Consider the following 12,360-nt stretch of genomic DNA (forward strand, 5'->3'; position numbering starts at 1 on the left):
GTCTACTATTACGTGACTAGGACGGGCAAATAGAGTGTGCTCTTGAGGAGTAGCATAAACAGGCATTTCTCTGCTTGATAATCCCCTAGACCTTCCCCTCTAATAAATCATTATTGATCCCTGACCTTATCACTGCCTGTTGTACTAGACATGCCCAACCTTACTACAAAATGTTTGATTTGATAGTACGGAAAGAGGATCGAAAAGATGAAACATAAGGCCTCTCGTGCGTATCTCCTGGGATGCCGTCGCCCTATTAGAAAAGGGACAACTAGGTAAGGTCGCCTTGCTCTACAGCTCAATCGGTTCTAAGTCCCGAAGGGATTTTAAAAGCAAAATCGCCGAAATAGACTTACCACCTTGGTCTCGTTGCCCAGGACCTCAGTGGGAAGCGTTGATTGGTAGAAGCCTATCTATCCCTTCTCCGCATCACGGGGCCTCCCCCGCTTGCGTCTTGCTCGATTCCAACTTCGGAATTGAATTGCTCCTACTGAAAGAGTGTCTAAGGCGTGTTCATGGAACAAAAGAAGCGCGCCGCCCGGGCGTAAGGTTTCACATCAACTTCGACGCGTGATTCAGTTTACTGACACTATGCCCGCAGGTGCGATGAGTGCCGACGGTTGAAGGAGAAGTGTGAAGGCGGGCCCCCCTGCAGGAGATGTGCTCATTTTCAGCGGGTATGTGAGTTCCGGGGTCTCCCGCCGAGGTCTCGCGAATTTCGGCCTTATATACCAAGGTGACCGACCATGAGCGATGATTTAGCAGAGCCTATCTAAGGATGATCAGGGAAAAAGCCGAGAGGTCCGAGTTCCGACAATTGATGGAGCGCGCAAGATATATGGAGCGAATCCTGAAACGCACGATAGAAGGGATCACGCTGGATACGAAAAGCTTGGGAAAGTTGGCGGACGCCCTTGATGCCGATGAGGAGACTACACCGGCGGTGGCTTCCGACCCTCAACACTCGGAGGGATTGGGGATAGATGATGAGCCTTGTACAATGGAACCAGTCGGTGATAGCACAACCCGTCCGTTTGGAAAACTTACCTTTTGGCTTTTGAGATACATGTTAAATGATTGCAGACTTCTCTGGGGAATTCTCATACTGGAACTTTTCCATGCGAATTAAAAGTCGCATAGAAAGCCACATAAAGGAGATAGAGAGCCGAGTATGTTTTATGCTGGCCACCGTTATTGACCCTCGTTGGCTAATGAAGAAGCATTTACAGGATCAGGACCTTGGATTTCCCCGCGCCCATCAATTACGCCCTGCGAACAACCATCTATCAGGAGCGGTCTCATCCTGCCCTCCTCGACATGTTGCCAATTTCCTAGTGAACACATTTTTCAAGTACGCAGAGACCCATTACTTTTTCGTTGAGGAATCTTGGGTCCTTGAAACAGTGAATTCGCTGTACACCAACCCAGAAAGCTTCTCCAATAATGGCAGCGAAGTGACGATTAGTATACTTCTCATTGTCTTTGCCATTGGAACACAATATTCCCATCTTGAGTCTGCAAGACAGGGTTCGATCAGCGCCCCGGAATCAACATTCTCAGAGGATGATGTAGGCGCCACGTTTTATCAACATGCAATCCGTCTACTACCCGAAATCATTGAGATATCCTCTCTCTTGAGCGTCCAGGCGTGCTTACTGTTTGGCTACTATGCGCTACCTGTTGATGCATCGGGCTTAGGTTTTATTTATATTAATCTCGCTATGCGGCTTGGGATGCAGAACGGGATGCATCGAAAATGCAAGAATGAGGCCTTCAGTCCGGCCATGATCGAAACCCGCAACCGTGTCTGGTGGACAGCATATGCACTAGAGAGGTAAGATCTATTTTCATCCTCCAAGTACGCAGAACATTTGCTGATGCCATAAAGGAAAATATCGATCTTTCATGGTCGGCCCCTTTCAGTACTTCGAACGGATGTTGATGCAAATATTCCTTCGTTCCAAGGAAATTCGCATCCAGAAGACTGCCCGGGGACTGTTGGGCGCGCTAAGATCTCGATACAGTTGGTTCATTTTCTCGAAGATCTCTTTCACGAAATGTACCTTCCAGCCCCATCCCCTTTTCCCAAACCTAATAAGCTGTCGTGAAGCTAACAATCTTCTAGCAACATGCTGCGGCATTGCCAAAAGCAAGGCACACCCAAGATTGTCGTGCGTTTGTTGGCGATGAAGGGTGCTCTCACAAAATGGTGGGACTCCCTCCCGAGTGATGCTCTAAACGACCAAACGCTGGAATCCACGCATGTTCGCTCGGCAATGCATCTAAGACTGGAATACTGTTTGATTCGGATGTTTGTCGGAAGACCCTTCCTTCTCAAAAAAGAAACGTCAGACGACTCCAACACAAGTTCACCTGCTCCTTCGAACAATACCACCGAAAGTCACCCCAAGGGAACCGAGGGAGGGTCACATAGATCCACGCTAGGCCGAAACGACTTAATCAATGACTGCATTCAGGCCGCGAACGAGGCACTGGATATTTGCCAGCGATTACGAGATAGCGGAATAGGTCTTGCACGAGCCTCATACATCGAATATAGCTCATGTCGGGCGTCTTTGCTCGTGCTGATTGCTTACTCAATCCAAAATTTCTCTGAGCAATTCCGCAAGCCCTTATGGGACGGATTGGCCATGATTCGCGAAATGTCAGCGGCAGGGGAATCGGCGAGATCTGAAGTGTCATTGATTGAATCACTCGAGCGGGCGCTTGCTCGCTTACACACTGCAGCAAAACATAGGCAGCTGGGACATATTCAGGGAAAGCCCATGTCGGATTACGAGGCTTTCAAGAAATGGGGAGCAAATTTGGGCGAAAGAAGCGAGTCGCGCTCGTCTGCGTCGGCTCCAGATCCTCTGGCTTGCCAGGTTGGAGAAACTGATCTATCATCTAGTCAGCCTATAGCCTTGGACTCATATTCCCATCCGTCGTTCACCTTTGGTGGCGATATTTTCAATGGCATCGATCCTTCGATTGAGATGTCTATGTTTGGCACCGAAAATTTGTCTCCCTCCGTCGGGTGGCCTACATACAACGAGGCACAGGTGCTTGGGCAATTTCTCACAAATCCTAACTTCGTGACCGATGAAAGAATATGACTGTGTATGAACAGTACCAAGCTCATATTGTGACGGTTTACATTGCCTTGACAAAGTAAGTGGAACTTGCAGTCGCAGGTCTATCACTTGACGAGTATGTTATGCATGAATATTGTAAGAATTTGTAACAATCAAACAGAAGCTTCCACAATCCTCTTCGCCATCTGCGGCAGTGTATCCTCCATAACTTCCATCTTAGTATCAAAGATCTCCTCGCAAGACTCCTTCTCATATATCGTACAGTAGGCACCACGGAAGCCAACCTTGACAGCAGCCGATACATCCCACATATGCGCAGCTGCGAACCACTTTACATCGCCAGGAGAAAATTTGGCGAGAGTCGGTCTATACGCTGCCAAAGCGGGCTTGGCCAATCCCTGCGTGTCACAGCTGATGAAGTTCTCAAGCGGCATATCCACGCCTGCACGCTCGAAGTACCCGCGAACCCGCTTAGTATCCCCGGTGGTCAAGCACCAGACGGTAAATCCAGCGTTTCTCAATATCGCAAAGCAATCGCTTGTTCCCGGCCTGAGCTCCAGCTCTGAATATCCCTGAACACACTGATCGCGCTCCGCCTCTGTCGCGAATGTTCTTGGGGACTCGACTCCAGCCATATACAGTGTGCGGAAGAATAAAGCTGTGAGAACGTCCTTATAAGGTCGGTAGCGCTCTGAGATTGACAGGAAAGTAAATTCCAGCTCGGCGGCTGTCATCCAGGTGAATCCGAAGGAGCGAGCGGTGATGCTTTTTGTGAGTAGTTTGTCGCCAATAACGCGTTCGATGCAGTTGTAAAATGCATCGAAGGAGACACATGTCCCGACGACATCGAATACCACATGCTTTTCGTTGCCCATGGTGAGAGTGGAAAGTGGAAGGAGGTTCCTTGGGAGTGGAAGGCTTTGGGGTTGAGAATTGTCCGAGGCTGTTGCTAGATCTCTCGGCAGGTGTAAAGCAGGTGATCTTGATCCCTTTGAAAACAGTGAGGGGTTTGGAAGGGAACCTGGGCTAGAAAATAGTGGTAAAATCAGTCTGGTAGTTCCAATTGGAGTTGAGAGCTCCTTATGTGTAGCTTACCTAGTGAGAACTGGAAATATTTATGCAACTACACGAACAAGCAGCTGTCCCCCGCACCGGCAACTATCTCATAGGCCAATTCAACTCGATGTTCGTGGCATTCCAGATCTGGTAAACCCGGGCCGACCCACGCTTATTGGACAGCTGCTAGCTATCATGAAAGTGGGGATTTGCGGGAATCTTGCCATCGTCTTCTACATTCAGATAGCGAAAAGCAAACTCCTGTCCCATACATGTGCAGCTGTGTTATTGTTGTGAGACAAGACCAAGATAGGCAAGATAAGAACTATTGTGGGCAGGTGTGTCAACCTTGGGAACCGGGTTTTTTCATCCAAGAAAATGATGAGAGATAAAACAAAGACACGTATTTGGCTTTAGAAGTTTCAAAATTCCATAGATTTGCTATATAATTGATTGCTAAGATTTTGCTGATTCAAGCCCATAAGATATTAAGCCTCCAGAGACCGCGCTTTGGCTTGGGCTCTGGCTCGGGGTTGTTCTGGTAGCTTTCGATGAAAGGTCGAATAGGGATTTCCGCCAGCGGAATGATTCTGGTCTTCATCCAGAACTTGTAGGCAAAATAGATAATCACAATAAAAGGCAAGTTGAAATAGCTCGAGATGAAGGTCTCGGTGCTCCACTGCCCGTGTATAAAGGTTGTGAATCCTCCGGTGAAGAAAAGAAGAATAAACAGGATCAATGAGGCCCAGGTCGAAAATGGCTGAAAGGGCGCCGCCCACGGAAGTTCCCTGTGGCGATCGATCCCTTGCTTCTTGCAACCGTAGAGGAATCGCAAATAGACAATGCAGATACAAATCCAATTCACCAGGGTAGAGATAGAGACGAGATCTTGTAACCAGGTAAACACTGTGCTTGCCGAGCTGGACAGGGTCATATACCCGAGGGCCATGAACAAACCATAGAGAGACACTGCCGCATAGGGGATGCCGAAGCGGTTGATACGCTTGAAAACAGCGGGGGCATGTCCATAAACTGCCATTCCGTAAAGGATTCGAGACCCGCCTAGCATATTGGAGTTACCCGATGACCAGGCTGAGGTGAGAACAACCGCATTGATGATCGAGGGGACGATTTTAATGCCAGCTTCACGAGCAGCAATGACAAATGGTGACTGAGTAGCTGTTCCTGATGATCCTAGGAGAGAATCGTCGGTAGATGCCACTACTAGGCCGACCATAAAGATTGTGATGACGTAGAAGAGCAAGATACGGACAAATATACGGCGCGCTGCCATAGGAATGGCATGACGGGGAGATCGGGTCTCCGCAGCCGCCACGGTGATGTTCTCAATGCCTGAATAAGCGTAGAGTGCGCTGTCGAATGCTTTCCAGAATCCCAAGAAGCGACCCAGTGAGCCAGGAATTCCCAGATACTGAACCATAGGTCCATATGGGGCTTTCCAGTAGGCGAAGCCAATTGACTTATGGTCAGGTCCTCCACCACATGTAATCACCAGGGCCATGAGGTTAATACCGATCACTAGCATGATTTTGAGGATCGAGAATCCGAATTCGAGTTCTCCGTAGATTCGAACGAACACCAGGGCGGTAGCGAGCATCAAGAGCCCAAATACAGTAATCCAAACCGCGTTGTTGATAGTGGTCCAGAACTCGATGAGAACGGCAGCAGCAACGATTTCGGATGGGATAGAGACAATGTAGGAGTAAACTTGGTTCCATCCATTGGCAAATGCAAGAGCAGGGTCACAGAAGATCTCTGCATATCGGATCAAACCACCATTAAGCGGAGCGAGCGCTCCCATCTCTCCAACACCGAAGACAACACTTGCCACCGCGAGGCCGATCACAGAGTATGCAATAAATGCACCCAACGGACCAGCAGTCACAATGGCTCGCCCTGAGCTGAGAAAAAGGCCGGTTCCAACTGTGCCAGCAAGGGCAATCATCTGGATGTGTCGCTGGTGAAGGCCTTGTCTGAAGTTCTTGATCTCCTCGAGTTGACCTGCGGCATTCTCCAGATCACTAGATTTTGCCATCTCGGCGTCGTAGGCCGGTATTTTCTTTTCAGAGAGAGTTGCGGCCTCAATGCCATTGTCTGCCAAAGTAGGGATTGTCATAGAAGCTGGCATGATTGAAGACACTGTGGCATGCAAACCAATTCAGAGGGAAAGTGATTGCCCAGGATGAGGATCTACACCTCAATTTTTGTACTTTCTCCCCATGTTTCTTTTGCACCTTGCACGGACCATCACAGACTAGTGGCTACTATCTGGAGCTGATTGGAAACCGCGGGAATGCTGTTGGTGGACAGGACCGGATCATGACCGGCACGAATTATGAGGCTTCAGCCCCTGATAGGAAAAGCGAAACCCTAAATCCTTGCCACTAAACCCGATGGTCCCTATTCCAGTGCGGGGGCAAGTCAATGTGCCGGTGGTTTCCAGTTTGAGTAACGTCGGCCCGGCACCGATAAGGAGAAGCAGATTTGCTGGTGAGCAGAGCGGCATGAACTCTTATCTGCTACAATAAAAGTCAAATTTTCTAAAAGTTGCTTGACGAGATTCTTTCCCCTTGCATTCATTCGCTAACAATCATGACTCTCTCCAACGGTGCCAACGGTGCCACCCCTCCCACTGCCGCCACATCTAAGTGTCTGCCTTCCGTGACCCCTGGCGAGTGCTTTTGGCAAACAGCTCGTGATGAACTCAGTGATTACCGATCGACGGACCAACTGCCCGAGCACAGTGATATAGTGATCATTGGTGCGGGTTATGCGGGTGTCAGCACAGCATATCATCTCATGAAGGCCGGCGTCGCGACCAAGTCAATTGCTATATTAGAAGCGCGAGGCGCATGTTCGGGAGCAACCGGCCGCAACGGTGGCCATTGCAGACCCGATTTCTATGGCCATATTCCGACATACATGGACCGCGCAGGGGATCGGGCAGGTGCTGAAATTGCCGAATTCGAAATAGCCAATCTTCGTGCACTGAAGAAGGTCATCGAGCAGGAGAAGATCGACTGCGATTTCACTCTTGCGCGGTCGGTCGATGTCTGGTGTAACGAGGAGTCCGCGAAGAAAGCCAAAGCAGTCTATGACAGGGTGGTTGCTGCCGGCTTTGAGTACATGGAGGATGCAGTCTTTTATACCGGCGACCAAGTCGAAGGGGTAAGTGATTGTATCATTTCTTTGGCACGACGGAATCAACCATTGACATCCACCAGATCTGCGGTGTCAAGGGCGCAAAAGCGTGTGCCAGCTTTACTGCCGGCACCATGTTTCCTTTCAAATTTATTAGCCATCTTATTCGAGTCCTCCTTACAGCCGGGGTAAATCTACAAACACATACACCAGTCACATCCATTACACCAGACCCGAAAGGCGGTTTCATTGTGCAAACACCTCGAGGCAAGATGCATGCAAGGAACATCATTCACGCCAATAATGCCTATGTCTCCGGGCTACTCCCAGAGTACCGCAAGAACATCATTCCTTGCAAGGGTATCTGCTGTAGAATCACTGTTCCGGAGGGGGTTACACCACCACTTCTGAACAATTCATATATAAACCGAGCCGAAGACAATACGCTTTCTTATCTTGTCCCCCGTGCTGATGGCAGCATCATCGTGGGTGGTGCGGCTGCCGTATTCCGGCCATTCAAACGCCAGTGGTACGATAACGTGGACGACAGTGTCCTCATCGACTCCGCCAAAGACTACTACGATGGATATATGCAGCGAACGTATCGTGGATGGGAAGATACCGGTGCCAAGGTGGACAAGATTTGGTCAGGTGTCATGGGCTATTCATATGACTCGAATCCCCATATCGGACACGTTCCAGAGAGGAAAGGTCAATTTATCATAGCGGGTTTCAACGGACATGGTATGCCAGTCATCTGGCTAGCAGCAAAGGAACTGGCCAAGATGATTGCCAAGGGTGTTCCCTTTGAAAACACCAGCATGCCCCGTCTATTCCAGACAAGTCAATTCCGCATTGATCGCGCACAGGCTGGAAAGGAGGAGGATGGCGATATTCTTGGGACTGGCAAATTGGCTGCTACTAGACCTTGAGTTGAAGATCCATGAACAGCTGGACCTTCATGACGCCGAACTCGCAGCATTAGACTAGCTTTTTTTGGAGGCAAATTTACCGTAACTTAGCATTGTGGTGTAAAAGTATTAGTCTAAAGTCACCAATGTAGAAGAAAATGAAGATAGACGTCATACTAATAGGCCAGCCCTAACCAACCCACACACTCCATGTATGAACTAGATCTAATCCCTAACATGAGGAAAAGAGACAGAAATAAAATGTATATTTGCAATCATTCAGACATAAAGACATAAACATCTCGCGGTAGCATACCATCAATCATGAACAGACAATCCCAAGGTACTTAGACAAAAATCATGAAACAAAAACGAGGAAATGAGAATGTGTGTGTGTGAGAGAGATAGAGAGAGAAGAGAGAGAGAACAAGCGGAGAGTATTCGAAACGATCGAAAGTCAATACCACGACCAAAGCGAAAGGAAAAAAGGAAAAACCCAATGATCGAGGCCGGGGTATCGTCATGCACACGATTCAATCCATACCCTTTCCCGCACGAACCGAAACGCCAGGACATGCAGAATAACAAGAAAACAAACCCCTCCAGAAACAAAAACAAGAGAAGGGACGTGGTGGCATTTCAGGCATGGTGTTTATCAGGTCATCAAGTCATCACTTCATCAAGGGTCTTTCAGACAGCCGCCCAAGAGATAAATAAAATGGGCTGGTGGTGAACCCCCGAAATAGATCAGGAAGTTGGGGGGGGGGGGGGGGGGGGGGGGGAAATATAAAAAGGCCCGTGTGGAGGAGGGAGGGGCTCAAAGAGTGTCGTGTCAGGTATGATAGTTGAATCGGGGTATATCCAAAGGATAATGAATATCTGAGAAGTGTGTTCGTGCGTGCGTCGAGAATGACAAGAAACAATTTACAGGAACAACTTGGCTGCCCCTTTATTCTCGCTCGTAGCGACAGCCACCAGAGCCTCGAGACGGCCCATGCCCGTATTCCGGGCAGATGGATCCGGGAACATTTCGGAGCGGGGCTCGCGCGCCGGTGGAGCGCGGTAGCCATCGGCGTTAGACTCGCGACGACCACAGATCTATGTATGAATGACGGCATTAGTAAGGGCGACTGCCGTCCGTTCGCAGAAGGTTTCTCACCGGTGGGGCGTCGGAGGGCAGCGAGGATTCATGCGGCTCGACATATCCGCTGCTGTGCACTATCGCCGGGTGATACTCGACCGAGGCGGTGGAGGGAGTGTGGACGCCGTCGCTGCTGCTGGAGTCCTCGGGGGATGTGCGGGTAGGCCGGTTGGCCGATGAGAAACTGTGGGTGTGGTGGTGGTGGCTGCGATGCTCTTCGGGGCTCTTTTCTGCCGTTGGGCCGAGGGAGGGTTGGTAGGAGGAGGATGGCCGGGACGAGACATTCTGGAGTTCGGCTATGGTCTGCTGGCTCCAGTCTCGGGAGGAATTGCGGTCTCGGATATCCAGCCCCGTAATCCCGGTGTGCAGGGACATGTCCCACGAGACATGGCCCCGGCGATGGCCTGGTCCAGACATGGGCGGTGGTGGACGCACCGCTGGCTGGTTGTAGGTGTAGCCCGACCCAAAGCCGTGACCCGGAGGGGGCGGTGGGCGATGATGGCTATCAATCTGCATCGGACTTGACTTTCGGGTGGGAGGAGTCAGAGGTCGATGCTGGGAGATGACCTTGTCGAAACTCTCGATGCCAGGCAACCGAGTTGTCTGCTCGGACGGTCCGTTCCCGCTCAACGGAGCCGGGATGGTATCCGGCGCAGGATAGTTCAGGCCACTGGTGACTGGGCGTGCGAATCCCGAGTAAGACGAGGGATGCCACGTTCGCCTGCGCATCTCCGCCTCAGCTGCGCTGATGGTGCTCTCATCTCGGGACACCGAGTAATTGGTACTGGTCGGGCTAGGGAACACGCCTGCAGAAGTTGGAAAGGCCGTGCTGGCCGGTGAGGTGGTGTATGAGGGAGGATATGCAGTGCCATGCTGTGTCATAAAAGGGTTGCTGCCGGTGGGCACGGAGAGGCGACGGGCTGCTGTCTTGCCGTCCCAGAAACCACGTCGGGAGGCCGACATGGGCGATTGAAACTGATGAGGGCTGCCAGCGCCCGTTGAATAGACATTCGACGGAGTGTAGGGAGACCCGACAGCGACGCCGCCGCGGACTTGGCCCGGAGGCGTGGTGGGTGGCTCTCCCATCGTATCCATCGGGATTCGGGACCGAGATGTGGGATCGTTGGCCATGATCAGCGGAGGAGGGCGTCGTCGAAGCTCCTGGGGCTGGCTGTATGTCGAGGCGGTTGAAGTGATGCTGGAGGTTGATAGGTTCCGGCTATGACCACGGCTGTGGCCGCCCTGGCTGCCCACCGTCCCTGCTCGTACGCGAGTCGGCGGCCGTACTCGGTCGGTCCGGACCTGGCGCTGGAACCGTGTGCCAGTGGCCGCCAGCGAATCTCCCGGGATCTCCTCGTTGACATGTACGGTCTGAGCATGTTGACGCAGGTTATCCAGTCGAGAAAACCGCCGGGAACAGTGACACTGAAAGGGCCGCTCGCCCGTGTGCTTCCGGATATGCCGGGCGAGATGTTCGCTGCGCGTGAAGCTCAGGTTGCATGGTGGGAAGTCGGTACAGAAAAAGCGCTGGCCTTTTTTCTTCTTGGATGGCGGGGCAGTGCTTCCGGGCTCGCCTTCCTGGTCGGTTCCTTCTTCAGAGTCGTCATGCATCGGGTCGTCGGTCGCTGTCGACGAGTTTCTGGTGTGTGAGGACGCCGCTGGCCCCTCTGCCCCTCGGTCGATGGTCTGGGAGTTGGGGTCCGGGTGCTGCTCCGGCGGCGACCCTGCCGGGGAGGCTGGCGCACCGTTAGGGTTTGCACGGGGAGTTGTCGCGCCGTCCATGGGGTGATCCTCTGGGGTCGAGTTGTTCACGGGGAGGAAGGACGACATGTTGGCGACGTCAGAGGGGGTGGAGGTGGGAGGGCGGTGATGTCAAAGCTGAGATATTCCCAGGAACCCCCCTTATCCACCGGTCGCAAAGTCCGCAGATCGGTCAGGGCGGTTCACCTCGGACTCGGTCGGCGATCTATGGATGTCGAGGGGTGGTAGGAACCGCAGCGCTACGCCAGAAAGGTCGGAGGGGAGGACGAGGCGAAGACGGATGGCCAGGCTGACTGTCAACATTTGCACAGGATTTAGTAACCGCGCCTATAGAAGGGAATCCTCCAAAAAATAAATACAGGTCGACGTACGGATTTCCACGATTTGCAGTTTAAAAAAAAAGGGAAGGAAGGGGGCGGGGAAGGGCCGAGTTAGTGCCTGGGGGGCGAGAGAGAAGAAAAAGGAAAGGCAGGGGGAGAAGCGAAGAGAGGTAAGATGGAGGGGCCAAAAGTGGAATGCCGTAGGTGTGTCAAGGCTGGGTGGCGACGCAAGGGAGAAGAAGATCGCCTCGAGGGCAAGTAGAAGTAAGTAGGAAGAAGAAGGAAAGATAATAATGTGGGGGGCATGAATGGTGACGACTATAACTATCAGCTTACTTGACCCTCCGGCAGAACCGACCGCGGGTTTCACCAGATCCAGGCCTGACGACCAGGAACGCTGGGCCGGAGGCACCAGGCACAGTCTTGACGTGATCTAGGTAAGCTCGAGGTACAGTGCGAGGGATCGTAGTTAGTCTTTACGATCTATAGAGGCGAATCGACCAGTGCGCGAGTCAGAGACCCGAGAGCCGACACCTCCAGCGTGAGCAACGAGTACGATCACCACGTCCAATAATGCGGAGAGTCAGCGCGTCTGATATGTATACCCGAGCACGGACGGTGCATCGAGTCCAGTCCGCGTCAAAGAAAGCAGAGCAGCCACACAAGGCAGAAACCTTCCCATGGTGCCTGCATTAATCGACTGCCTAGACTCTTTCTCCTTCCCCACAGCGGGAGACACGGAGAGGGCCCTAGGCGAGCTGGAATCGTCATCGTCTGCAAACGGCAGGACCTAGAAGTTTGTACACTGGGTGGGCATGACGGCCAGTTCCCTCGATATCCATGGATGGGGGAACTGCAATGATGTGACGCCACGCTCCGAGCAGATGATGTGCTTTACTTGTTACTGCTAATGC

At 51.8% G+C, this 12,360-nt stretch overlaps 5 protein-coding genes across 5 annotated transcripts; 2 read left to right on the forward strand and 3 right to left on the reverse strand.

Moving 5' to 3' along the window:
* Positions 1 to 2,129: 2,129 nt before the first annotated feature.
* Positions 2,130 to 3,116, forward strand: N7474_009827 (fungal specific transcription factor domain-containing protein; the record flags this gene model as incomplete). Its single annotated transcript, XM_057201237.1, has 1 exon — positions 2,130 to 3,116. One exon carries the CDS (start codon positions 2,130 to 2,132, stop codon positions 3,114 to 3,116), a length of 987 nt encoding a protein of 328 aa, XP_057049224.1.
* Positions 3,117 to 3,247: 131 nt separating this feature from the next.
* On the reverse strand, positions 3,248 to 3,970 carry N7474_009828 (putative 2-haloalkanoic acid dehalogenase; the record flags this gene model as incomplete). The annotated part of the gene is made up of 1 exon (XM_057201238.1): positions 3,248 to 3,970. One exon carries the CDS (start codon positions 3,968 to 3,970, stop codon positions 3,248 to 3,250), a length of 723 nt encoding a protein of 240 aa, XP_057049225.1.
* Positions 3,971 to 4,623: 653 nt separating this feature from the next.
* N7474_009829 (aromatic amino acid and leucine permease) lies at positions 4,624 to 6,300 on the reverse strand (the record flags this gene model as incomplete). The annotated part of the gene is made up of 1 exon (XM_057201239.1): positions 4,624 to 6,300. One exon carries the CDS (start codon positions 6,298 to 6,300, stop codon positions 4,624 to 4,626), a length of 1,677 nt encoding a protein of 558 aa, XP_057049226.1.
* Positions 6,301 to 6,764: 464 nt separating this feature from the next.
* Positions 6,765 to 8,245, forward strand: N7474_009830 (NAD(P)/FAD-dependent oxidoreductase; the record flags this gene model as incomplete). Its single annotated transcript, XM_057201240.1, has 2 exons — positions 6,765 to 7,340; positions 7,397 to 8,245. The coding sequence occupies 2 exons, from the start codon at positions 6,765 to 6,767 to the stop codon at positions 8,243 to 8,245; spliced, it is 1,425 nt and encodes a 474-aa protein (XP_057049227.1).
* Positions 8,246 to 9,148: 903 nt separating this feature from the next.
* N7474_009831 (C2H2-type zinc finger protein) lies at positions 9,149 to 11,195 on the reverse strand (the record flags this gene model as incomplete). The annotated part of the gene is made up of 2 exons (XM_057201241.1): positions 9,149 to 9,322; positions 9,384 to 11,195. The coding sequence occupies 2 exons, from the start codon at positions 11,193 to 11,195 to the stop codon at positions 9,149 to 9,151; spliced, it is 1,986 nt and encodes a 661-aa protein (XP_057049228.1).
* Positions 11,196 to 12,360: the final 1,165 nt, after the last annotated feature.

The sequence above is a fragment of the Penicillium riverlandense genome (assembly GCF_028828495.1).
Source record: "Penicillium riverlandense strain IBT 135883 chromosome Unknown utg000008l_segment0_segment0, whole genome shotgun sequence".
NCBI classification, from domain to species: Eukaryota; Fungi; Ascomycota; class Eurotiomycetes; order Eurotiales; family Aspergillaceae; genus Penicillium; species Penicillium riverlandense.